We start from the raw sequence: 25125 nt of genomic DNA on the forward strand, positions 1-25125 counted from the left end.
TCAGGGGTATCGACTGACCAACTGCTATCTGTGATCTTGGTGCTCTCTTTGGGGGGAAACTGACCACACCACGTAGTCTGTGGTCTACTTTGTCTGATGCCCCTGGAACACATAGCTTTCATTGCAGACCACTGAAATAGGCTGGTTTCTAAATGGATGCAAAAGTGGCAGTGATGCTGGAATGGGCTTAGGTGGCCAAGTGGTCGCACGTAGGGAAGGGTAAGGCTGGGGTGTGGTGCCCGAGCCCACGAGGACCTGCCTGGTGCACAGGGAGGCAGCCAGCAGCCATGCCTGGCTTTTCCCAGCTAGCACCCCTGGATTTGGAATTTGAACAGAATCACTGTCATTGACCACAGCATTCAAAGATGTCTGGTCAGCATGAGAAATTCTGTGTTGCTTCCGGGCAGCAGAGGTTGAATGAGGTCAGTGTGAGTATGAAGCAGAGATTTTTGTGTGAGTGTATAAGAATTACCTAAAAAGCATTTTTTTTCAATAAAAAGGGTTATTTTAAAAAAAATACCAATATTTGGTGCCCATCCCAAGAACAGCTAAATGCGAATCTCTGGGAGTGAGGCTCAGTCTTGGGTGGCTTTTCACAAGAGCCCTGAGAGATTTGAGAGTGCGTCCAGGACCGAGAGCCCAGGCTGCACAGGCTTTGATTCGCTGGGTTTGGAGGGGGCCCAAGACTGATGTTAAGGAGGATGTCAGATTTATATAATCTAATTAACCAATTTTACCTCGATAAATTGAATTTAAAAAAAGAAAATGTAAAAAAACATTATTAATAATTAAAGGTGATATCAGGTGATTCTGATGAAGGTGGTAGAATATCAATGCGTGAGGTTGGTTTGAAATCTTACCCAAGGGGGCCCCTGGTTCTCATGGGGACTCCCCGTGTTGGGGGGTGGCTGTGAAAGGGCCGCAGTAGGGAAGGGAGCTTGATTTTCCTCCTCTCCAGTTTCCCTCGGTGGTTGTCAGGGGGCATGTGCTCCGGGAGATAAACCAAGTGGCCGCTGGTGGAGAGTGCCCGAGCCGGCCCTGGAGAGCCAGGGCCAAGTCGGACCTGCAGCTCGGCGGGCCGGAGCACCGTGCGGCCTTGCCGCCTGCCTGCCAGGGAGCGCTGGCCCTGTCTGGGGTGCTGCGGCGGCTGCAGCTAGTGGAGGAGAAGATTCTCCAGGTGAAGCCTTGCCCTCTGCTCTGCCCTGTGCCTGTGTCCAGGTGCCTTCCACCTCCCCTGTTCCTCCGCCTGCCCAGGGTGGGTCCTTCCTCCCACTGTCCGTGCATGCCCTGTCCCCTTCGTGTGTGTGGTGAGTGAGTGAGACAAGCCTCTCACATCCCACCATCCCCGCCTCTGTCACTATCTCTCTTTTCTTTCTGCTTTCTTGCCTTGGCTGCAGAAGAGGGCTCAGAACTTGGCCAACAGGGAGTTTCACAAAAAGAACATTAAGGAGAAGGCGGCTCACCTGGCCTCCATGTTTGGACATGGGGATTTCCCACAGGTAAACGGGGCTCTCAGGGCCCCCAGGAGCCCAGGCGCCGGGCATCCAGTGAGGTGACCGTGAATCAGTTTCTGGAGCTCCATTTCCTCCTTCCTCCTGCTTTAAGGGCATGAGGCACGATTCATTTTTTTTAAGCCACGAAAGAATTCAATGTTGTATCTATAAAAAGATACAAATGAGAACATTCAAAATAAAAAGGTAAATCAAGACAAAGGGGCTATCCAAGGCAGAAAAGTGAGCTCGGATGAAAGGGAAATGTTACTGAACAGAAATACAGGCTGTTAGATCCTGGACAGCTTCTGAGTAGGCTCGGAGCTTCCTACGGGCCAACACAAAGGGGAAAGCTGGTCAGCTGCGAGAATTCTGCACAGTGCCTTTAAGGTGAAAGCAAACCGCTTGTCCATGATGATTTGGGGCACGATGGAGAGAACTCCCCACGGCCTGGATCAGAGCGATCCTGTTGCGTCCGTCAGCCACATGCTCTGCTTTCCCGAAAGGCAGCGTGGAGCCAAGAAGAATGGCTTTGTCTTAAAATACAAAGTGTAGCCCCCCTCCGAGCCAGACACTTCTTTAGAAATGTTCCGGAAAGAAGAGTGTGCGCAGGCAAGGAGGGGAAAGAATTGATACGAGGTCCCACAGTCCTTGTAGCGCAAGGCACCCTCCTGCGGCAAATCCTGCCTTAGAGAGTGCTTCCCCCGATGTTTTCTCTCAGGTTCTTTCAGACCTAGGTCCTCTGCTACTAACCAGAGTCATTGATATGGGAAGGAGGCATTTTTTTTTAGTTGCATTTATTTAATTCCTTTTTAGGTGCTGGGAGGCTGGCACAGGTGTCTGCACCTGTAGAGGCCCCAAAGTAGCCCAGGATTCTCCTCGCCTTAGCTTGCACCTACCACTTTGTACCAAGCTCCAGGGTGAGGGCTTCAGGACTTGGCACTGGTGTCTGCCGCAGACTCAGGCAGGAACCAGGATGGACCAGCTCCAGCTGTTACAATGTGACACAGGAGTTGGAATAGTCGCAACAGAAAATGTAACTGGGAGACAGACAGTCCTGTTGGGCCCTGAAGACAGAGGCTTCTGCTTTGTCCTGCAATGCGGGCCCCAATGTCTTTTCCTGTCCTTGAATGCATAGGCCTAGGGCTGCACTGAGGAGCCCTAGGGGTGCCTCTCCCGGGGATAACGTTTCCTCTGTTTCTGTTCTGCGCAGAATAAACTACTCTTTAAAGGCCTGTCTCACACTCCTCCGCCTTCTCCCTCCTGCCTTCCATCTCCTGATCTGGCTGCCACTGCCTCTCCATCAACTGTTGACTCTGTTTCTCCTGCCAGAAAGGTAGTTGTCCTGAGCAATTGGCTCCCCCCACTGCCTGCATGTTCCGAGATGTCCTCCTGCTCCTCAGCCTGCACAGACAAACATCTGGAGCTTGGTTTGGCTGAGATGACAGTTTGTAAGATATTTCACAACAGTCCTGGATTTGGTTTTGTTTTGGTGTTGGACCCAGCAACACAGCGGTACCGGCAGCACAGGAAAGCTCATCTGACACCACTCATTCATCGCTCATTCATCCAGCAAGCATTAGCTGGGCACTTACCGAATGCCAACCACTGTGCCAGATGCTAAGGAAATACTGAGGAGCATTCTGTTACTACAGTGTAGATGGCAAACAGCACAGCAGGATACAAATAAGTGACCTTTTGCCATCTGAAATTGCCAAAATTGTCTGTTTTTGACATAACAAAATGGCAATTTCACATGACGAACCCAGAACAATACTATGTTAATTCTATGAGAAGTGTAAACGGCAAGACTGTCGGGACCCAGAGGGGGAAGCCTGGAAGGATTCGCGGGGAGGGCATACGGGAGCCGTGTTGAAGGTTGTGTAGGAGGATTGGCTGGAGAAGAGTGCAGGGGAGGGTATTTTAGAAAGGGCCCAGCATGTGCAAAAGAAGGCCGGCAGCATTTGCCTGAGCGCAAGGTCAGAATTCTGGTGTGGTTTGAAGTTGGGGATAAGAGTATTCACGGGGGCACAGAGAATGAGTGTGAAAGTGAGTCCACTCTTTTTGTGTTAAGGAATTTTAATCCTCTTACAAAGAAGTACTGAAGGCTCTTCTCTGTGTTCTAGAAGGATGTGGCGTGGAGGGAGGGAAGGAGGAGGTGAGGAGCCAACTCTGCTTAATGATAATAAGATGCACCATGAGCAATTATTAAAGTTGGGTTCTGGGGCACTTTCCATAGTTTCCCTTGCCCTCCTATTACGTAATGTGCTGAGAACGCTACCAGGCTGGGAGGGAGAGGGGCAGCCCCTGAAGGATGAGCCTAAAAACGGCCGTGAAGTCTACCTCTTTAGCTGCTGCACATGGGAATAGGTGTGCAGTCTCTTCCCATAGACTGTGCTCCTCTGAACATATCCACTCTGTTTCGCCGCCACCTAGGCTCAGCTTGGTGGGGTGCTGAACGTCCCCCTAGCAGAGTTACTACTCATCTGCTTCCATCCTGTGAGGCTGATGTACAAACCAGCTCCCTGCGGTCACATTAGAGAAGTAGGCATTGTCTCCCTCTGTGTAGCTGGGGTTCCACTCCTTTTGACCTCCATAACTGCGGGAAGAAGGGTGCAAGGAATCGCATCAGCACCCCTTCTCCAAGGTGGTGTGACACATCCCTGGAAGGGTGGCAGGAGGTGGCACGAAGAAACACCAACACTTTCTGTCTTTGAGACCACCGAAGGTGGCTGTGGTGTCCATGTCTTGTTCCAGGTCAGCAGAGGCTGGCTCATCCATCCTGTCAAACCAGCCCCCTGTAGGGCATTAGCCTCCTATCATCCCTTAATTAGCTTCTTTATTTAAGAAGGGAGGTCACTGCTCATTCAGCTTTTGCTATGGCTGCTAGCCATTTGCCAAGGCTGCCGAGCTATTGTAAGAACAAGATGGTGGCTGAGTGTTTGTGCAGCTGAGCAAGAGGGATGGCCTCACTGAGCTGGGGGCTGTGACTTAGTCCTCCTGGGTCCGGAAAGCAAGGAGCATTGCAAAAGGAGCTTTCTCTACTCTTATGGGTATTTGTTTTAGAACTGGATATGCAGGGTTTACTCTAGAGATTTGCATATTAGAGGGAAGCTGGGCGGTTCTGGGTGGCAGTCTGCCTTTCTTTCATCTGATACAGGGCCTGACCAGGCAGTGGCGCCGTGGATAGCACATCGGATTCGGATGCAGAGGACCCAGGTTCAAAACCTCGGGGTCGTCGGTTTGAGCTCAGGCTCATCTGGTTTGAGCACAGTTCTCCAGCTTGAGCCCAAGGTCGCTGGCTTGAGCAAGGGGTTACTTGGTCAGCTGTAGCCCCCGGTTAAGGCACATATGAGAAAGCAATTAATGAAAACTAAGGTGACACAAAGAAGAATTGATGCTTCTCATCTGATACAGGATAGACCTCAAGCCTGCCTCCAACCTCACTGTGTTTCTCTCTTGTCCCAGGGAGAGAGCGAGGCAGCTCTTTGGACATGTCCTGTGTGTGTTCCAGCCTGAGGGATTTTAATATGCAGAGTGCTCGAGTGTCTCAGGGAGGCAGAGTGCTGAAGGGAAGAGAACAGGGGCTTGGAGTAAGAGTACCAATGCACTGAGACCTGGGACAGTTAGTGGACCTCTCAGCACCTGCGTGTCCTAACCTGTAGAGTGGATGTGATTGCAGCTACTCCTGAGGGTGACTAGACTAATGCAATGACCTAGCCTGTGTCAAAAATGCCCAAAGTATCTGGTAAACATGCTCCTTCCCCAGGGGAGGAGAATTTTAGAAGAAAGCTCACTTTCCTAAAATGCATGTTGATTCCTTTCTTTCTAAAGGCAAAGCAGTCACCTTCAGGTCTCCATTTCTACCCTAGACACGTAGGAACAGCGGGTGAGCGAGAGACTCCCTGAACCTCAGCTGCCCCCGGCTGGGAAGGGAGATTATAAGAGTGATGGACAGCAAGGTGCCTGACACCAGGGAACAAAAGCTCAGATGTGGGCTCCCCCTGGCGGCGTGGGGGTCATAGCCCCAAAGGCCAGTCTGTGTCTCAGCTCTGAGCATGTAATATCCAGACCCCTTCAAGCAAGAGGGTTTCTGTCCTTGCCCTCCCCTTTTGTTACCCTGGGCATATGGCTGAGGACTCAGGCCCACAGGCTATCCTCTGACGTTTCCCAGGCAGGGACTCTTCAGTGCAGCATGTCCTCTGGCCTTGCCTGTGGGAACTCCCCCTCTCGTGGGCCCCCAGTTCCAAGGCCTTGATGGCTTCATTCTCGCCCCTGCTTGACCTCTGTGGCTTTATGATATTCACAGCGGGCCAGGTGGCCCAGCTCTGTGGAGAAGAGCAGCCTGGGTGCCTATGATTCTTGGCTGAGTTCCAGGCCCAAGGAGGGACATTACCATTGTTTGGACACAAAAGGGCCCAGAGGCCTGCTTCCTCCTTCATTCAGAGCCTCTGCCCTGTGCCGGGGGTCTAGAGGTGAATAAGACAGGGTCATGACATCAGGGAATGCAAACCAGCAGGGAGATAGGCAGGCTCAGAGCAGGGTAAGAAAGGCTCCGACAGCCAGGCAGAGACCGTCATATTCCAAGCTGGGAGTATCAAGGTTGCCTTAGGAATGTGTCTTTGTGGAGGTCCAGCCGTCTTCTTCTGCAGCCTCTGGCCATGGTGCTTGTGACAGCAGTTACATCACCGTGTTAGAAAGTGGGTTGAGAAAAGCCAGCGCAAATCCTTGGTGGGTCCCATTGTTCTACTCGTGCAGAGGAGGAAACCCAAGCAGCCAAAGGTTCTCCCAGTGGAGCCACGTAAGGAGGAGACAAGTGCCAGAGCGTGGACATGTGAAGGGTATAGGTGCCTCCCCAGTTTGTAGCTGAGGAAGTGGGGGTTTGCGGAGGGAAATGGTGTATCTGAGTTTAGTCTAATGGGAGATGCAATGTGAGATGAGGGACCTCCTGAATTGTTTACCATTCCAGCATGCTCTAATTAGATGAAAAATAGTTAGAATTTACAATGGAAAAAAGGGAGTGAGAAGTAACCAATATTTTAATTTTACAAGAATATTGAAAGATAACTGAAGGGTTATGAAAAACAGTCCCCTGGTGCTCTCCAAAATTACCAGCTCTTTAGAAACTAGTGACTGGGCAAGATCACTTTTGGTCAGATCATCAGATCGCCCACCTTTGCATCTGACAAACGTTTCCCAGGCGGATTGTAAGCCCTCCCCAGGAAGCTAGGTGACTTGGCTTTCAGTGAGTGAATCTTCTTGTTGAGAACCTCCAGATCTTACTCTGAGGTCAATACCAGGCTGGGTTTTCTGGAAGTTTCTTCATCTGCTGAGCACTCCTTTCTTTCTCAGGATCTCAAGAGCCCAGTCATTTCCTGGTCAACTAGCGCAGTGCTACATAATGTGTGGGCCCCGGGCAGGTGCTAGTCTGTGACAATGGGCATGACAAGTGAGAGTAAGCATTAGACACGGGTAAAGCAATGTGACATTGCCACACATCAAAGTGTGTAATCTTATTTCTGCTTATTCATTTTTATTGTATTCAAAAATATCAGGCCACAAGAATTAGAGATTAAAGAGAAAAAGCGAAGTCTGGTCATTTACCACTGGAGGTCTGAGGAGCACGGAACAGGTGCCAGCTCAGCTGTGTGTGTCCGCACTCTCACGGAGCCCGCAGGGTGTCCTTGCTGCCAGGACATGTGATCCCTGTCGTAACGCGCACTCTCACACTGGTCTCTGGGGTGGGTTTCATGGGTCCCTTCTCACCCCACTAGGCAAGTTCTCCATTACCTGGTCTCCTTGTGACCTCTCCCCCTCTGTCTCTTCATACTGACCAGTGGGGACTCTGGGATGCTTTCTGTCAGGTTGGGGAGGGCCTATAGGAGACTCACTGCTGTTTTCCATTAGAATGCTTCCATTTTATCATTCTTAAGACAGCATCTATCACAGGGTGGGGCTATGGATGCCATTGGGGAAAAGTAGCCTTTTTGGCCTACAAGGAAAGGCCAGGTGTGGTCTTCAACCTGCATCCTCTGGCCAGGCGACCGGACAGTGCCCTGTGCTGGTAAAACAGCGAAGCAGGCCCGCGACTGTACAGACATGTTTGGGCAACACCCCCAGCAGCCCCACAGCCCTCTGCGTGCTTCCTTAATTGCTCCCCGAGTCACGAGTGTGCGGAAGCTCAGCGATACAAAGTGCTTATTAGCTAAGTGGTTAATAAGGTCTCGTTAGGGACTTGTATTTAAAGCCCCACAAAGTACAGTTTCAATCTCTGCTAACTCAGGGGAGGCAATGATTGCATGTGGGCTCACGGCATCACCACGGTGCCTTCCTGGAGAAGCACCGCAGAGCCAGTCCACACACTGGGCCGGCGGAGATGGCCACGCTAGGGCAGTGTGGACAGGGAAGTAAAGTGGACCTCCCCACTTTATTCTGATATAAACCCAGAAAGTACTTAGCATTCTACAGCCTCTATGTGAGGGGCCCATTTGGGGGGGCTTAGCGGAGACAGGAACATCAGACACATGGCGACATGTTGTCCTCAGCCAGTGCACCTGAACCTGAACAGTTCTGGAAAGCAGGAGCCAAGTTTCTCGGCATTTGTGGAAAGCCTGAAGCCTGCAGAGACTGTGCTTGTGAGCAGAGTCCTAATCTCTCCCAGGTTGGGCCGGGGACCGGGGGCGGGGGAGAGTGGGGGTCACAGGGTGGGCTGGGTAATGGCCTGGTAGCTGCTGCTCCTGAGGAGCTGGCTTTGTAAAGTCTGAGGAGGTCGCATCTGTCTGAGTTGTGGGATGAGGCACCCAGAGTCACATCCTCTGCAATCCCCCAGAACTACAACATGGTTCTGGAGTGACGAGTCCAAAGATGCTGTCAGGTTGGGGTTAACTTAATGAGAGGGGGCAGGTGTCACTCTCCCAGCCTGATTGGCAGCCCCTCCCAGTCATTCCCATGTGGTGCCTGTGCCTTTGCTGCACTCTGACGAGCTGGTCTCGGGGTCTGAGGGTGGGCGTCGCCATGAGGAGGTGGGGAGCTGAGGGAGCTGCTGCCATTTGTTTACTGTTCCCCACACTTCCTGGTATATATTTGGGACGTACAGTTCTGGAACTAGCTGTGGCCTCTCAAAAGCAGTCTTGGGTTTAGGTTGAAGGTGTCCCATCACCCACACATAAGTCACTGTTACTTGTTTTCACAATGACCATGGGCCTGTGCCCGAGGGCCTTCGGCCTAAATCACGGCTCTGCTGGCCGTGGCTCCCGGAAGCGGGGTTGGAGGCTGGGGAGGGCCTGGAGCCTCCCTCCTTCCAGGGTCATGGGATCAGGAACAGCGTTTACAGAATCTTGTACTGCGCATGTCTGCCTCCCTGCAGCGGAGACTGCGGCATTGCCAGGGTGCCTGTTCAGAGCTGGCGGGAAGAGGGATCAAGCTGCATTTGCTGGGGTGGGCGTTGCTTGTCTCCTGCCTGCTTGGGCTGTCAGCTCCCACCCTCCCCTGGCTCCCGACATGCCGGGGGTGACCCAGACACTCATAGGCAGGTGTGGGCCACTGTGCCCCCAGTAGCACCAGGCGGTGATCCCCGGGGCCCGTGGGGAATGGGCCTCCCCCACCCTAGGCCGGCCTTGCCCAGCACTAGGCCTGGGGCCCTCTGGGTACTGGTGCCTGGAGTCTGTAGTGATGCTCCCCATCCTGGGCCCCCCACTTGCCCACCAGCGACTGGCTTTACCGCCATCCCAATCTCTGCTTTTATTGGGAAGGTGGTCTGTGGTCCTGGCCTGGAGGGACTCTGGTCAGGCATAGCCGGCGCTCCCTGGGAACACGGAAGCTGCCCGGCTGGCTGTAGCCTGCCTAATTCAGAGAAAAAAAGGAGGGAGGAGTCAAGTTCATATTGGCCCAGCCCCTGCTAAGTGCCAGGCACTTTGACACACGTTCTCTCAGTTCTTACCTCACATCCATGAGAACGGCACAACCATCCCCATTTTATTAAACTTGAAAACTGAGCTCAGCAGTGGAGAGCTTCATGCCCTGCTTCAGAACCGGCTTGTGGAGATGTAGGGTCCTAACTTTCCTCCAGGTCTGTGAGGGCTCCAAGCTCATTAAGCAGCAGTTCACAGCCCTTCGAGGGGAGGACCTTGGGGAGGGTGGCTGTACTTCAGCTGTCTATGAGGTCTCAGTTCCTTAGATTTTTTTTTTTAGGTGAAAGGAGGGGAGTAGTGAGGCAGACTCCTGCATGCACCCCAACTGGGATCCATTCAGCAAACCCTGTTTGGGGCCAATGCTGAAGTACCGAGCTATTTTTAGTGCCTGAGGCTGATGTGCTCCAATAGAGCTATCCTCACTGCCTGAGGCTGGTGCTCAAACCAATTGAGCCACTGGCTATGAAAGGGGAAGAGGGAGAGAAGGGAGAGGGAGGGGGAGAAGAGAAGCAAATGATCATTTCTCCTCTGTGCCCTGACCAGGAATCAAACCCAGGATGTCTATATGCCAGGCCAATGCTCTATCCACTGAGCCACTAGCCAGGGCCTTGGTTCCTTAACTCTTTGTCTCCTTTGCTTGCTGCTATTCTTCACAGGTTTTTGGAAGCCCTGGTGACACAGGTACAAACATAGCTTTTGGTGGTGACCAGACCAAGTAGCCCACATTATCCTAGCCACCTATAAGATAGGTGTGCCCAAGTGGGTGTCAGGAGACCAGAGTAGAGTCCTGAATCTTGTGTTTATTTGCTAAGGGGCCTTGGATAGATCATTCTGTCTCTGGATTCATTTACTCCATCTATGCACTGAGAAACTCAGTGACTCCTGAAGGCCTGCACCCTAGTGGATGTAGTTAGATCAGTCACCTGGCTCACCGGGTATCACTGGGTTCCATTTCTGTCCTTTGCTACATCCTGAGTGCCTATGGCCCACTACTGGCTGGTTTTGGCTATTATAGGATGTCAAGTGCTATTTGCATGTGGATGTGCCCTCTCCCATATCCTGCCTGTCGTGTTTTTTTCTTGGTGCTAACTGGTCTTACCTTTGTCTGTTTCCTCTACCTCTGCTCTTGGGTAGCTGACGGTAGGGAAAGTGTCCAGCGGAATAGGGGCTGCAGCCGAAGTCCTGGTCAATCTGTACATGAATGATCACAGACCTAAGGCCCAGGCTCCCTCTCCAGACCTGGTAAGAATGCATCCCTCAGCTTTACCCGCAGATCCGGCTCTGACCTCCCAGGGAGGGTGCTCAGGATACAGACAGGATGGTCTGGCCCTCTGCAAGGTGCCCCTTCTCATACTCAGAGGGGCAGAGAATGGGCTGACTCAGAGCAGTTAGAGGGAGTTGCATTTCCTTAAAGGCACACCTTGCTTGGCAACCTTGGGGTTGTTTTGTGAGGCAGAGCATCTTGTCTGCTATCTGGGGCTCTGGAGGGCTCAGTGAAAGGCCTGGCTTAGCCATCCACATAGACAGACATCTTGTACCATCAATGTTCAGTGTCCAAACTCAGTAGCCCTTTTGCATTAAATTGAGAGTTCAGTTATGAAGAAACACCTCTATTTGAATTCTCCCTTTCTCCAGTCGAGGCCACTCGCTGCCATCATGAGCGATTTGAATCAACAGTGCCTTTGGTTTCCTTTCGGCACATGTGCCTAGAATCGCCTAGAATCGCCAGGGTGCACCCTGCCCTCCCTCTTCTTCTCCCCCCTTGCATTTAGGAGTTTGACTGGCAGCCTGGTGCACTGTTGGACACTACCCTTCCCTTTTCTGCAGTGCTCTTAAACAGTTTTGATGTCACAAACTTTCCTCGCCTGACGTAAGCCACTCAGGGCGACAAGGGTGTACAAAAACAGGCTTTCAGTGAGCTCACTCTACACCCAGACAACCCTTAACCTTTGGGATAGATTGCTAGAGAGGGTATTACTGGGCAGGCACATTTGTGAAAGATGCCCACTGCAGTAGACCAGGAAATATCACTTTGACCCCAAAACCAGAGCAGCCAGGCGAGGGGACAGCTTCTCCTGGACACACCCTGTGGGCAGCCTGCCTGATACAATTAATAGCAACTCTCCTGCAGTTTGTGGGTCTGTGTTGGGAGCATATCTTCCCACACTCACTGTCTGTTGCAGCACTTGCAGTGACATGAGCAGCAAGTGGGAGCCCATGATATCCCCATGATTCAGGTTGGAATTTCTAAGAGCCCAGCCCTCTCATTCAAAGACTCAGTGTAAGCCCCTAACGCACTGCTCTTCTCTCCTGATGTCCTGTGCCCCCAGGAAACTATACGAAAGGCATTTCCCTTGAACCTGGGTGGCAGCAACACCTGTTACTTCTGTAAAAGGCGCGTGTATGTGATGGAACGGCTGAGCGCGGAGGGCCACTTCTTCCACCGAGAGTGTTTCCGCTGCAGTGTCTGTGCCACCACCTTGCGCCTGGCCGCCTACGCCTTCGACAGCGACGAAGGTAACGACCTCCCCCAGGGACAGCTCTGGTCTCTGGCCTGGGCTCCCGTCCTTCTGGAGGCTCTGGGACACTCTGCCATTCCTAGGAAGTACAGTGTCATCAGAAAAGCTGGTCAGAGAGCCTGGAGCTCCTGTGGACAGAGAGGCCACCTGTGGTGGGCAGGGGATCCTGAGGGAGGAGGGAGCTGCGGCACCTGGTGTGTACTGGCGTGGTGTGGCGCAGAAGGGTTCCAACCGAGTTCCGCGTGCTTTGTGTACATTTTCTACATGCCTACATGGTCGAGAAGCACGTGTTCAGAACCACACCGCTCCTGCAGTAAGGGTTCAGTAAATGGCAGCATATGAATGTTCTATTTATAAAGTATATATTATCAAAATAACCGTAATAGTAACATCCATTCTGACAAGTGGCTGATCAGAGGTCATTGATGAAGGAGTTGCGCTCATTGGGACAAGGGATTATTTTCTCATTTTTAGCCCTTGGTATTTGTGCCATCAGATATAATGACAGGTGCAGTATAGCACAGATCGTCAGACTAAAGTGCCAGTTTCAAATTTAGACTGGAGCACATACTAGCCATATAACCTTAGACCTGTTCCCTAACCTCCTGGTCCTTCAGTTTCCCCATCTGTAAAATCAGGGTTCTAATAGTACTTAGCATATAAGGTTGTTGTGAGGGTTGCTGAGTCAATTCACGAGAAGCATTTAGAATAGTGCCTGGTATATTGTGAGTCCTACATAAGTTTTTCCTATTGTTATCATTATTTCCATCGCTGTTATTACTGATATAATGGTGAGCAAAGAAGGCTTTTCTGGAAAGTGTCCGAGGTCCTGGGCAGTGGCCAGTGTCCCAGTGTGCATCTTGCCTGGACTTTTCCTCATCACTGCTGCCACCTGTTCCCAGTATTTCCCACTGCTAGGGGTCCCAGAAAGGAAGAGGAGCTAGAAATGGTGCTGCTGTCCATTTTGCTGCCTGGTAACTGGTTTGGGGAAGATAATTGTACTTCATTTGTTTGAGGAATTATCTGAGGGCTTCAGCCCACCTCTGGGAGACCCCTGTGTCTGCAACCTGCCTCTGAGGCAGCATGGGTCCTGTGCCTCATCTTAGTGCCACTTTTAGACAGATGACAGAAACCCTTCCCCAAGTATGAGCTGTCCTGAATTTGTTTCCATTATTGGCACGTTCTGACCTAGACAGTGATGGGCACTTGGCTCAGGTCTACTGTGTTTCTGGTTTACAAGATTAAAACGTGTGTGTGTGTGTGTGTGTGTGTGTGTGTGTATGTGTGTGTGTGTGTTTCTTTTTATAGGCAAGTTTTTCTGCAAGCCTCATTTCATGCACTGTAAAACCAATAGTCAGCAACGAAAGAGACGGGCAGAGTTGGAACAACAAAGAGAGGTACGTTTTGCCTTGACAGGCCTGATGAGATGGGGAGGCCCCTGGATAGGAGAAGGTTTTCAAGGGTTCCTCTACATTAGGCCAGCATCCCTGGCCCTAGAAGGACTGAGACTCACAAATGGAGAAGAGGGCTCTGTTCCCTGGTGTGTGGGTCCCTTTGCCTCAGTCTGTTCAGCTGGCCTTTGGGGTGTGTCCCACCAGATGCCAGCTCCCAGGTGAGTGGCTGTGCTGGCCTCTCACGAGAGTCCAGAAGAGCTTTCTCATATGCCAGGGATGCGACTGTATGCTCAGCTGTGCAGAGGTTCCCGGTTATTTCCTCATGGTCCCCTGTGTCCTGTTTCCCCCCCTCCCCCAACATGACCACAGGACACTGTTTGTAGGGATGCCTGGTATGGGGCCAGCTTTGCTGAGATTTCTAAGTCCTTTCCCAGCCCCTTGAATGTCAGCACCGTGATGAGCGATGGGCTTGTTACAGTGCCCCCTCTGGCAGCGCTTAGCAAATAACTTCTATGGCCTGACTGATCACGGCCAGCAAAGATTTACAACTTAGGGCTTTTTTCTGATTACACATTAATATAGGCTCAATGTAGAAAAATGGGTAAATAAATTAAAGTATATAAAGAAGGAAAGTTAAATCACCCATCATCACTCTATCCTGAGAAAAACATAGTTCTGTAAAAAACATTTCCTTCTAGACTTCTTCCTATGTGAATGTATTTTAACCCAGTCAGAATCCTATTGCTACAGTTTTATCTTTCTTTTGTCACTAAAACCATATCGAGAACAGTTTCCCATAACATTAAAAATTATTTTGGAGCATAATTTTGGGTGCTTGTCAAAAATGGCCAGTAATTTATTTGAGTTCCATATGGCTGAACGTGTATGTTGTTCAATGTTTTTACCTTACAAATATTTTTACAGCAAACATCTTTGTGCATGCACATTTATCCATATTTCAAATCACTCACTTAGGCTAGATCATAAGAAGTGTGATTGGAGGCAAAGGATATGTGTTTTGAAGGATCATGATCCCCATGACCAATTTGCTCCCCACCCCCCCACCCCAGGAAAGACATGCCCATGCTCAGCCCTCTTCGGCAGTGCATGCATGCTGAGATTATTTGGGGGTGGGTGGGTGGGTCTGCCAAGCTCTATTTTATTGGCTCTCTTTGTCTGCTTTGTCAGAGGGGTCCTCTGAGATTCCTGGACTAACTACTTTCCTTTTGATCTTTCCAAGGAGGAGGGGATTTGGAAGGAGCAAGAGGCCCCTCGGCGAGACCCGCCCACGGAAAGCTCCTGCGCAGCCGCAGCCGCTGCCCTGGGCCCACCGGCAGGCAGCCCGCCAGGTATCACCACTTCCTCCCTTGGGATGGCGCTAAGCTGGCCTCTCAGGCTGCTATGGAGCCTGCCTGACTGCATTCGGGGACTCCTGCGCGCCGTCGGCCTGCATTTCAGGGACAATGCTTACAACTACTGCTACCTGTACGAGCTCCTGAGCGTCGGGCTGCCCCTCCTGTGGGTGTTGTCCGAGGTCCTGGCTTCCATGTACCGGGAGTCCGAGGAGTCCCTCGAGAGCATCCGCGACTGGGTGCTCGGGCACTTGCCAGTCAAGCTGCGCTGACGGGCGCCGCCCCCAGGGGCTTCACATTACCCGCGTGCGTGGCTGTGTGTTTGTCGTGGGCTGCGGCTGGGGCTCGCCGGGGAGCCTCGCGTTCTTGAACCCGTTAGCTCAGAGCCAAAGAGCTGGCCACCTGCACTAGCCTTGTCAGGGTGACCGTCTGGGTGTCACAGTGCTAGGGCCAGCACAACATGAAGGATGTTTTTTGTAGATTTACATTTCTTTTATACCAAAGCGAGCTGTATTTCTAGGTTTACATTTCAATTTTTAACTTTCAATAAGCCAAGAGAAAGCATATTTTACCACGTGTGTCCATTTTTCTAAACATAGGTTTGAAGTTTATACCTGGTATTACCAACCATCCCACACCCCAGCCAGTTGTCATAGTTATTGCCTGCAACGGTAATGATTTGGGCTTTTACATAAACAAAAGTGAGTGTGTGCCATCTCCTGGCCCATGCCTTTCAATTTATGTACCCAAAGCCACTTGTCAAGAGGGATTAATTTTTTTGCAACATGAAAGCATAATCATTTCAGAAGAAAAGAGTAGAAGGAAAAAGTAGAATTAAACATACAAAGCACATGGCAGTGTGTAGTTGGCTGTTATATGAAGACTGTTTTGCTCCCTTATTTTGATGTACAATAGTAGCTTAATGTTTCCCCTGCCCTCCATACCGAATCCTAGCCAAAGGGCACAGAACCATGGGGTTTCCAGCAGACTGCTACAAACATTTTTCCTTCCACAAATGAGCACTGTAGCAAAAGCCCATTGGCACCTGGCCATGCAGAGCTCCGTGATGCTGATGCAATACCTGCTGAAGAGGAGCTATGTCAGCGGGTGGCATGAACCAGGAGCTGTGACCATGGGGCTCCCCAGCAGGTCCCCAGCCCAGGCTGCCTTCTGAGCCAAGGCCACTCAGGGTCCATAACAGTCAGGCTAAGGGAAGAATCTGCCCTATTCTATCATGTCTTTTGGGACTGAGAGCATTTGTTAGCACCTCAGGGTATTATTTCTGGGAATCATGGCCTCCCTATTGAGCACTGCTTGCAGATATGCTGACTGCTTAGCCACTCAGCCGCTGTGCACATTTGGTCAAAACAGTCAGAAACCATTTATTTTCACACTGTCCTGGCAAAGGAATGTGTCTGACCTCCAGAGGGAAGGTCCCCTGTGTCCTGATTGGCAGGGGAGGTTGGGAGGGGATGCAAAGAAATATGTCCTATTAGGGGCAAAAATAAGCATTGGCCTACCTGCATTCTTCCCTCTGGGCATCTTGAGGAGGCCTAGGCTCCCCTCACTCCACTGTGCCTGGACATTTATAGCTGCTGGGTCTGGTTGGACAGTGGAGAGGCTGACAGAATAAGGCTGCCTACCATGCTCAGGGTAGCTAGAGTTGCTGGGCCAGGGATAGCTCATGCACTTGTTACCCTAGAGATCTCCTCTAGATCAAGTAAGGATGGAGCCTGGCATGTGTTTGGATCCAGAGCTCTTGAGTACTTTGAGATGACAAGTTTCTCTGGGGTGAGAAGAAAGGGGGAGGCATTTCTACAAACACTTCCCTGAACTCCTTGGGTAAAACGGCATGGCTGTGGCCAAGTCTGTGGGAACTGACACTTCTCTCCTCGTTGGACCTGTTTTCAATTCAATGACTTGCATTGTGTATTTCTAAATTTTTGCTGGGATTTTAATGTTCAGCATTGTGGGAGGAGCACTTGATTTATTTTATGTTTGATTCCAGAAAGTAAATTCTCCAGGTCATGAGATGTGGACACAAGCACAGTTGTGTCGTTATTGTCATTAGCTCAGGGTAGGCTGAGACACTCCAATGAAGCCACAGTTAAATCTATGAGATTGTCATTTATGGCCATAAAGAGACTGGTTTGAATTACTCTGGTGAGACAGGGTGTCACTGTTAGAAGCCTGAGATGTTTGTATATTCTGAGACTTTGAACCTTCCTGGTAGGCAGCACCAAACTCACAGTGGGCCCTGGGGGGTGGACGCCTCTAGGCCTCCACATTATATTCCAGACTGACTATGAGACACTAGAGTAAATTGGGGCAGAGAGGACATGGGGGCAGGGGGGTCCTGAAGGCACGCGGAGCTCTGAGTGGAGACCTGTGGAGTGTTGCAAATGCAGACCACCCACGTCCACTCTTGTAGCTGAGGAGCTGCTCACTGCCAGAAAGGTTCATCTGTCCTAAGCCAGCAGTGGCTTGTTGGGGAAGTTTCCCCCCTTTTAAATCATTGCCTTATATTAAACTCCCATGTTCTCTTATGGTCAGTCATTTTCCTTTTATTCCTCCCAAACTAAACTCTCTTTTCTGTCTCTCTCTTTCCAACCTTACACTGTGGCCGTCAGTGCATTTCCGCCTTCCAGTGCTACACCCACTTCTTGGCTGACACACTCCTGCTCTGAGGTGACTGGTTTTTTTGCCGATTTCCAAACAGTGGGACTAACCGCTAAGCTGCTTTCCGCACGCCGTCCTCCCCGCCGTGGTACTGGTTGTGCTAACTGCCAGTGTCTTGCATACTAATGGACTCATTCGGTGGCATGGTGGGTGAACAGCGTGGGGTGGTATTCGGATCAAAAGCTGTTTCCGATTCCACTGACCTCTGGGCTAGCAGCCCGCCCGCCAGGTGCATGCCCGGCCTGCCTCTGTTCCCTTGTGACCTGCGTGCGTGCCTGCCTGTGTGCTTTTCCAGTGCACTTACAAGGCTCTTACCTTCCTGGGAGGGTTCACCCTGACTGTGAGACAGTACTGAAGGGGGGCTCTGTCACCTTTGAAAAGAACTCCTTCATCTAGGAGCCTCTGAAGAAGCACAAACATACAAACGTCTTCTTAAATTGATTCTAATACAAAGATTATTAATGTCATCGATCAAAACCAGAGGTGACTCTTTTCAGAGGGATTAAAAAAAAATACTCCCAGGCTTCATCACCAGCTTGATCCATGCTCTCCATTTTGAACACATCATTATAATTTTCCTAGCAAATCCTATCTCTGATGCAGCCTATCCTATAGATCCAAGGGTTTCGCAGTGGCTCTCCTTGCCTCTCTCGGCTCATAAAGACTCACCTGAGGCATACGCTTCAACTAGAGCAATCCTCGCCACTGGCCAGGGGTGGCTGTGAGCAGTGACTCAGTCCAGCCCTGGGCCTGGAGCAGCCAGTTTCGATGCCCTCATGGCTCTGCTCAAACACACTTTCCCTGCTGACTCATTCCTGGAAGCAGCAGGACATTCAAAGTGCTTTTAAAGAGCAATGCCCCAGCAAGTGCAGTGGGGCTGTTGTAGGCCAGGCCTCATGCTCTCCTGCTGCAGGTGGTGCCCGTCCTGCATGCGGCCCAGAGCCACGCTGGCCTCTGGGCCTGTCTGTGCTGCCCTGCATGCTGCGTTACTCACTGCATCCGAGCGGATCCTAGCCAGTCCGAAGTCATTGCTCTTGTCTTATCTTCTCTTGCAGAGCCTCCCTCCCTTTATAGAATGTCAGCCAAAGAGTGCCCTCCTCCCCTCCCAGCCCCTTCCTGAGCTAGCCTCCCCATCTCATCGCAATGCATGTTTGTGACCTTAGCTGTCATTTACAGTGCCACATGGAACCCTGTATTTTGCACACAGCAAACAATGTTTAGCTTTATTTATGATATTTGATGCTGTAAATGAAAATAAATATGGTTCTTTATAAAGCTCATTGTTTCCTCTCTTCTTTGCCATGGAAGCTGCTCAAACCTGCAACACAGGGGTGAGTTTAGGGGTCAGTCTTCCCTAACCTGCTGGCGGGACTCGCACTTGTGGTGACGTGGGACTCTCTGGGGCTGCGCTGGGCACTCTGAAAGTAAATATTACCCAGGGGTAATATTTGGAAAAAGTCACCAATGCTCCTGGGCCAGGCTTTGGGATCTCTTTCTTGAAAACTCATGGCACTTTTCTGCTCTAGATGCTGGACATAGCTGGTGAGGGTCAGGGTCACCTCAGCTGTTAGGAACCAACTATCTTAACAGCTCTTTCCCCCATACATCCAAGCTACGGGCCTACACTCAGGATTCGGATACTAATCAAGGTTCCTATATTAAAAAGGTTGCTCTTGAAAGTTTCGTGCTGGTCCAGCTGAGTGGCGAGTGGAAGGTCAGGAGAAAGGACCAGCCATTGGTTTCAGGGTGGCAGTGAACGTGGCAGGTGCGCTTATTCAGATGAGAAGCCATTTGTGACCCCGAGAGACCTGTCCTGCCCGCAAAGGCTCCATGCCTCAGTGTCCTAGGCTGCAAATCTCCGCTCACAGGGCTCCTCTGGGGACGGCACCGTGGCAGGCTCTGGTCCAGCCCAGGCTGTCTGTAAAGGAAGGATTTGGAGTCCCACTTGCCTTCAGAAGTTTGGTCCTCGGCCTCCCTAGTGTGGATGCCTGCAACTGCCAGGCTGAATGTGACTGGGCTTCTGACACTGGTGTGAAAACCCATCTGTGAACTTCATGAGGGCCATTGTACCTCCAAAGGGACGTTCCTGGGGCCCCGGGTCTCTGATCCCGGCTGCAGGCATCTGAAGCTGCCTTCAGAGCTGCCTGAGGTCATGGCTAAGGGAGCTACTCTGACCCAGCTAAGATACTCATTTTTTTTTCCCCATGAAAGAAAGTGTGTTAGGGACTGAAGTCAGGAACTAGGTTGGACAAGTAACTCATTCCTTTATTCGTTTATCGGTTCAAATATTTGTTGAAAGCCTACCATGCTCGAGGCATATCCTAGGTCCTGGGAATGTAGCCGTGAACCACACAAAGCCCCTGCCTCTCCCTGCATCTTGGGACATATGTATCTCAGTATTGTGTACTAGACTTGTTTTGTTCACTTGTACATGTGCTCATATTTGCTCAACTAATACTGAACGTCTGTGTCATGCTGGGAATATGGCAGGGAATGAAACAGACAAAGGTCCTCGTTCTCATAGAGTCTATAGTTTGGCATTTATTTTTTTATTTGACTGGATTAAAGCGACATTTTCAAAAGGTGGCAATGGCACACTAGCTTTGTGAAGAAAGGGTTCCCTAGTCACAGTTTCAGAAATGTTTTATACCAACCATGCCAGTCCTCCAAAACCTTAGAGATCCACAAGATTTACTAGCGTGGTTAAGTCTCTGAGGAGTTCTCTAGTAAAGAAGCATAATTAAGTTTGTGAAAGTTGGCTTCCCCATACCAATTTTTTTTTTTTTTTTTTTTTTTTGTATTTTTCTGAAGCTGGAAACGGGGCGAGACAGACAGACTCCCGCATGCGCCCGACCGGGATCCACCCGGCACGCCCACCAGGGGCGACGCTCTGCCCACCAGGGGGCGATGCTCTGCCCCTCCCGGGCGTCACTCTGCCTCGACCAGAGCCACTCTAGCGCCTGGGGCAGAGGCCAAGGAGCCATCCCCAGCGCCTGGGCCATCTTTGCTCCAATGGAGCCTTGGCTGCGGGAGGGGAAGAGAGAGACAGAGAGGAAGGAGGGGGGGGATGGAGAAGCAAATGGGTGCTTCTCCTATGTGCCCTGGCCGGGAATCGAACTCGGGTCCCCCACACACCAGGCCGACGCTCTACCGCTGAGCCAACTGGCCAGGACCCCTATACCTATTTGAAGTAGTTCTTATTGTTTGTTTGTTTGGGGGGGAGTTTTTGTTTTGCATATTGCATTTTACCTAAATGTTTAGTAGAGTATTCTTTATTCCTGAAACTTTGGATTAAAGACTTAAAATCATAAAAGTAAAATAATAGAATTAAATAAAATTGAGCATTGATTAAATCTTGGGGTAGTAACTTTCTAAGCTTTAAAATAGGAAAAGCATGACACCAATCTGACTACAACCATTTTTTTAAAACTCAATATGTAACAATAAAAATGAAAATCTTTTATAGGTAATCAGAAAGAGAAAAAAATCTGAATTAGATGTGATAACAAAGAAATATATTGCAACGGCATTTAAAAAATTCATGCAAAGCTGGTGTTTCCAGGCACCTGGCCCATTCATTATTGATCGGTTAATATTTGCCGATTTTAAAACCCAATAAGAAATGGGCAAAATCTATGCACAGACACTTCACACTCAAGCAAATTAAAAAGAAAAAGCAAGCATTGACAAAAGGTATTGAGCAAAGTATGCTGTACCCACTGAATTAGTAAAGAAAAAACTAGATTGTAAAAGAAGGTATGAATTTAGTAATTAGTACTGAGTACAAGTAAATGGGGACAATCTTTTCTGAAAAGCAATATGGCAACAATTATTAAGATCCATAAAAGGGCTCTGACCTCTTGGCCCAGTAATCCTACCCCAGGGAACTGATCCCAAAGAAATAATCCCACCGAAGAAGCAAACCTCCACACAACCAGAATATTTAGGAGGGTAAGTGGGTCAGGCAGTGGGTGGGCCGTTCTCCTTTATTTCTGTGAACTCATTCACATTTACAGCTTTCTCTGTTATTCCTTAAATAAGTGGAAGAAGCAACTGCTTCTCGGCCTGCCCTGGAACTGGCTGTTACTGACTGGGCGATTCTTCCGTGCCAGGCATGGGGCCAAGCACTTCATGTGCAACATCTTATACGCGCTTCCTCTCCGCATGGCAACCTTGAGGCTGGCACCAATAGTAAAGGAGCTCCCTGATCCTGGGAGGTTGATCTAGACTCTAGCAGGGGTCCCCAAACTTTTTATACAGAGGGCCAGTTCACTGTCCCTCAGATCGTTGGAGGGCCGCTACATACAGTGCTCCTCTCACTGACCACCAATGAAAGAGGTGGCCCTTCCGGAAGTGCGGTGGGGGGCCGGATAAATGGCGTCAGGGGGCTGCATGTGGCCCGCAGGCCGTAGTTTGGGGACGCCTGCTAGAGAATATCTTCAACTGGGAGGGAACAGAAAGTGCCCTGGGCCTGAGCCAGGAGTCAGGTGCTGCTTGCAGGATAGCCTTGCCACTTGGGAAGAGCCTGGACTGTCACTTTGGCCCTTTGTGCTGACTCAGTGGCATGGGGTCCCGTGAAGGTGGGATCAGTGAGCATGCCTGTTAGGGCACTCAGGGCAGGAGCAACTCGCTTCTGAGTTCCAGATAGCATTTTCCAGGTTCTGTGCAACAGGGTGGGTCCTGAGGGAGACTTTCTTCAGACAGGCTAGATCATCAGGGACTCAGAGCCCCTGGGGGACATCTTCAGGTTGCGGACTAAACAGAGGTCTCCGTACACCCTGGGAGGCAAGATCTATTTTTCTCTAGTTTTCTGATCTCCTAACCGCCCTTCAGACACCCAGCCTCAGCTCCACAGTCCCCGTTCTTCCTGCCACCTGCCCGCAGGAGTTGCAGTTTTGCAATGGACTCAGACAGTTCAGTGGTCTGGCCCCTGTGACTCAGACCTGCTCTCCTCCTGCTCTCTGATCCCCTGGGTCCCAGCCACACTGGGCTCCTCAAACAGCAGGCACACAGCCTTAGAGCCTTCGCACTGTCTGTTCCCTGTGCCAGAAACGCCCTTCCCCAGCATCCTTGTGGCTCATCCTGCCCTTCATTCAAATCTTTGTTCCCGTCTGTCCCGCCCAGTGTGAGGGAGCACTCAGCCTTCCCCTCCAGCTCTCCTCCTCCCCCTTTCCCAACTAGATGGTTGTCCACAGCATTCGTCACCTCCAACCTAGGATGTAATTCACTTATTGATTTCATGTATTGTTTATTTTTCCTCTTGGCAAGAACATAAGCTCCTCAAAGACGAGTCTTTGTTTCTTTTGACTATTCATGACCCCAACAGGTAGCATGGTCTTGGCATATAATGAGTCCTCAATAAATGTCTGTAGAATGAATAAAGAATGGCAGGCCTTGCCTTCTGGCCTGGCCCTCAGACCAGGGTGCCTGTAGTCAACTGGGGCTGGGGACGATCTGGCATTGGCTCGTGGCTCAGGGAGAACCTAGAGAGAAGTGTGATGTCTGTCTGCCCCGCTGTCTCTGCAGGGGTGTTTGACTAGGAGAAGGGAGTTTTGATTTTGCTTCTAATTTGCCTTTCAAGGGGCATGATCTCCAGTTTCCTAGTATGTAAAATGGGGTTAATAATAATAACCAGAAGAACGTATTGTCTCCCTGGGCTCTGGGGGAGGGGGACAGGGTCTCCAGAGTTGGGTAGAAACAGGAACAATTTCGTAAGCAGAACCGGGACAAGGGTCTTCACCCTGACTCTGCAGCGGGGCCCAGCCAGGAAATGGCCTCGGAACTTGGCTGCTGGGAGTGGCGTGCGAGGACAGACATTTCCCCGGGCGTTGCCTGGCCCTGCCTCTGGAGTCTGGTCGTTCAGCAGGGAGCAGGTGTCTGGCCAGAGCGCTGAGAGGAGACTGGGCTGCTCCACTCTGAGCAGACCTGCTTCCCTCTGGGAGACCCGGGGCAGCTGACTGGAGAGGCGTTGGGTCGTTCTCAGCCCCCTCCCCCGTACCTCCTCCCTGGCCAGCCCCCAGCCCTACAGTAGTCCTGGGTCCTCCCTATGACCACTGAGAATTAAGCCAAAGTATGACAACAGCCGGGCCTGGGGGAGGCACCCTGGCCCCTCAGCTGGGGCCGCTCCGTGTCCCAGCAGCGACCCATCTAGCCGATTCACTGGGCGGCTCTGGCTAAGTTACTCTCTGGACTCCGTGTTCTTCCACTCATGTGGTGAGGATGATAATCCTGTCCATTCAGGTTGCCAGGATGTTGGTGGTGATGGACGGAGCGTGTTAAACAGGCATGTGGGCCCTGGGTGGTGGGCGGTGTTGCTCTGCCATTGCCTTTGGGTTGTTCCATCGCCAGCACGGGGACCCCTGGCACCAGGTCTGCTGGTTTGTGCGTATGGACAGGAGGCCTCGGGAATAAAGAGAGGCATCCGGGAGCACAAACTTGAGGAGTGGCACTAAACCCCGGAGACCCAGCGGCAGGCTGGGCCTTGTGGGCAGAAGGAGGGGAGGAGCGTGTCCTCCCCCTGGGCCAACCGGTGATCAGGGGCAACATCAGCTTCTTATCCACAGTCTCCGCCTCCCAGCACCCCTGTCTCCCCCACGCCAGCCCTCCACTGTGAGAGGTGCTGGCCCGACCCTGCGGTACTGGGGGACCATCTCCCCTCAGCCCCGCTGGCTGGCCGAGTCAAACTCTCGGGGAGTGTGAGGGAGAGGCCCCTGGGATGCTCTGTGCAGGTGTGGCTGGCTCCTGCTGTGCCTGTGCCCTGGGTCTGGTGCCGCTGCAGCCCGGCACGGGTCACCTCTGCCCGCAGCTGCCCTGTCCTGCCAGGCTGCTCTCCACTCCCCCACTCTCCTCTCCTCTGGCTGCACGTGCCCGGCCTCTCGTCTCCTCACTGGTCTGCCTCTCTCCTCCTCGTGGGTCCTGCACCCCAACTTCCACTCGGCAACCAGAACAGTCAGTCTTTCTGTGGTGCAACTCTGACCAGGTCAGTCCCCATCTCCCCATTCTTCAGCGGTTGCTCTTAGAGTCACTGTGCGCTTTGCCTCGCCATTCAAGGCCCTTTGGGGCTGGTGTCAGCGCCATTGTTTCCCACTGGTTCCCTCATCTCCTGCCCCGCAGCCATGTGGACTTGCTGTCCGTTCCCGTACAGATGGCAGCGCTTCCCCACGTCCCGTTGCTCACAGAAGGCCACCCCCCGAGGCACACCCCCCCCCCCCCCCGCTCTGTGTGTTCAAATTCATCCTCAAGTCCCATTAAAATGGGACCTTCAGCACAAAGCCTTCACTGCGTGGAAGTCAGATCTCCCTCCCCTTCCACCTTGTCCCAGCTTCACTCCTGGACTCTACCCTATAATGTCAGTATTGGTGAACGGGCCTCATCTCCCCTGTGAAACAGAAGGAGATCCTTGAAGGCAGAGACGTGGCTGGTTCACCCCCAATCCCCAGCCCGGGCCTGGAGCATTAGCAGCTGTTGACTCTATGAGTGTTTGCACATGCAGCCCACCAGCACACATGCCTGTGCTCGGATATGAGCCAGGTGTAGACTCAGCTCTCTGCTACAATGATTCTGTGTAATAAGCCTCCAAAATCTCAGTGGCTTTTAGCATTTCCTTTTCTTGCCCATGGGTCTGTGGGCTGGCTGGGTAGCATGGCTTCAGGCTGCAGGGTTAAGTGTGGCCGGGGCTCTCATGGAATTGGCCAGGCTACAGGCCATCAGTTGGATCCAGACCTGTTCCGTGTGCCCACAATTGGGGACCAAGGTGGTCCTCTGGGATAAGCCCTTCTTAT

At 51.4% G+C, this 25125-nt stretch overlaps 1 protein-coding gene across 6 annotated transcripts in view; it reads left to right on the forward strand.

Moving 5' to 3' along the window:
* The window catches only part of MICAL2 (microtubule associated monooxygenase, calponin and LIM domain containing 2), a 221651-nt gene that overhangs the window by 130179 nt on the left and 66347 nt on the right, over positions 1–25125 (forward strand). The window contains exons 19-27 of one of the 6 annotated variants that reach the window (XM_066250977.1): positions 959–1177; positions 1398–1499; positions 2704–2826; positions 10535–10642; positions 11731–11917; positions 13228–13316; positions 14554–14662; positions 17296–17353; positions 18400–18619. In XM_066250977.1, coding sequence (XP_066107074.1) covers positions 959–1177; positions 1398–1499; positions 2704–2826; positions 10535–10642; positions 11731–11917; positions 13228–13316; positions 14554–14662; positions 17296–17336 — 978 coding nt within the window. In that variant the 3' untranslated portion in view covers positions 17337–17353; positions 18400–18619. Of the gene's footprint in view, positions 1–958; positions 1178–1397; positions 1500–2703; positions 2827–10534; positions 10643–11730; positions 11918–13227; positions 13317–14553; positions 18620–25125 lie in introns of those variants that run through there. The other 5 variants (XM_066250976.1, XM_066250979.1, XM_066250974.1 and 2 more) reach the window with 5 other exon arrangements.

Source organism: Saccopteryx bilineata, chromosome 1 (genome assembly GCF_036850765.1).
Source record: "Saccopteryx bilineata isolate mSacBil1 chromosome 1, mSacBil1_pri_phased_curated, whole genome shotgun sequence".
Classification (NCBI taxonomy): domain Eukaryota; kingdom Metazoa; phylum Chordata; class Mammalia; order Chiroptera; family Emballonuridae; genus Saccopteryx; species Saccopteryx bilineata.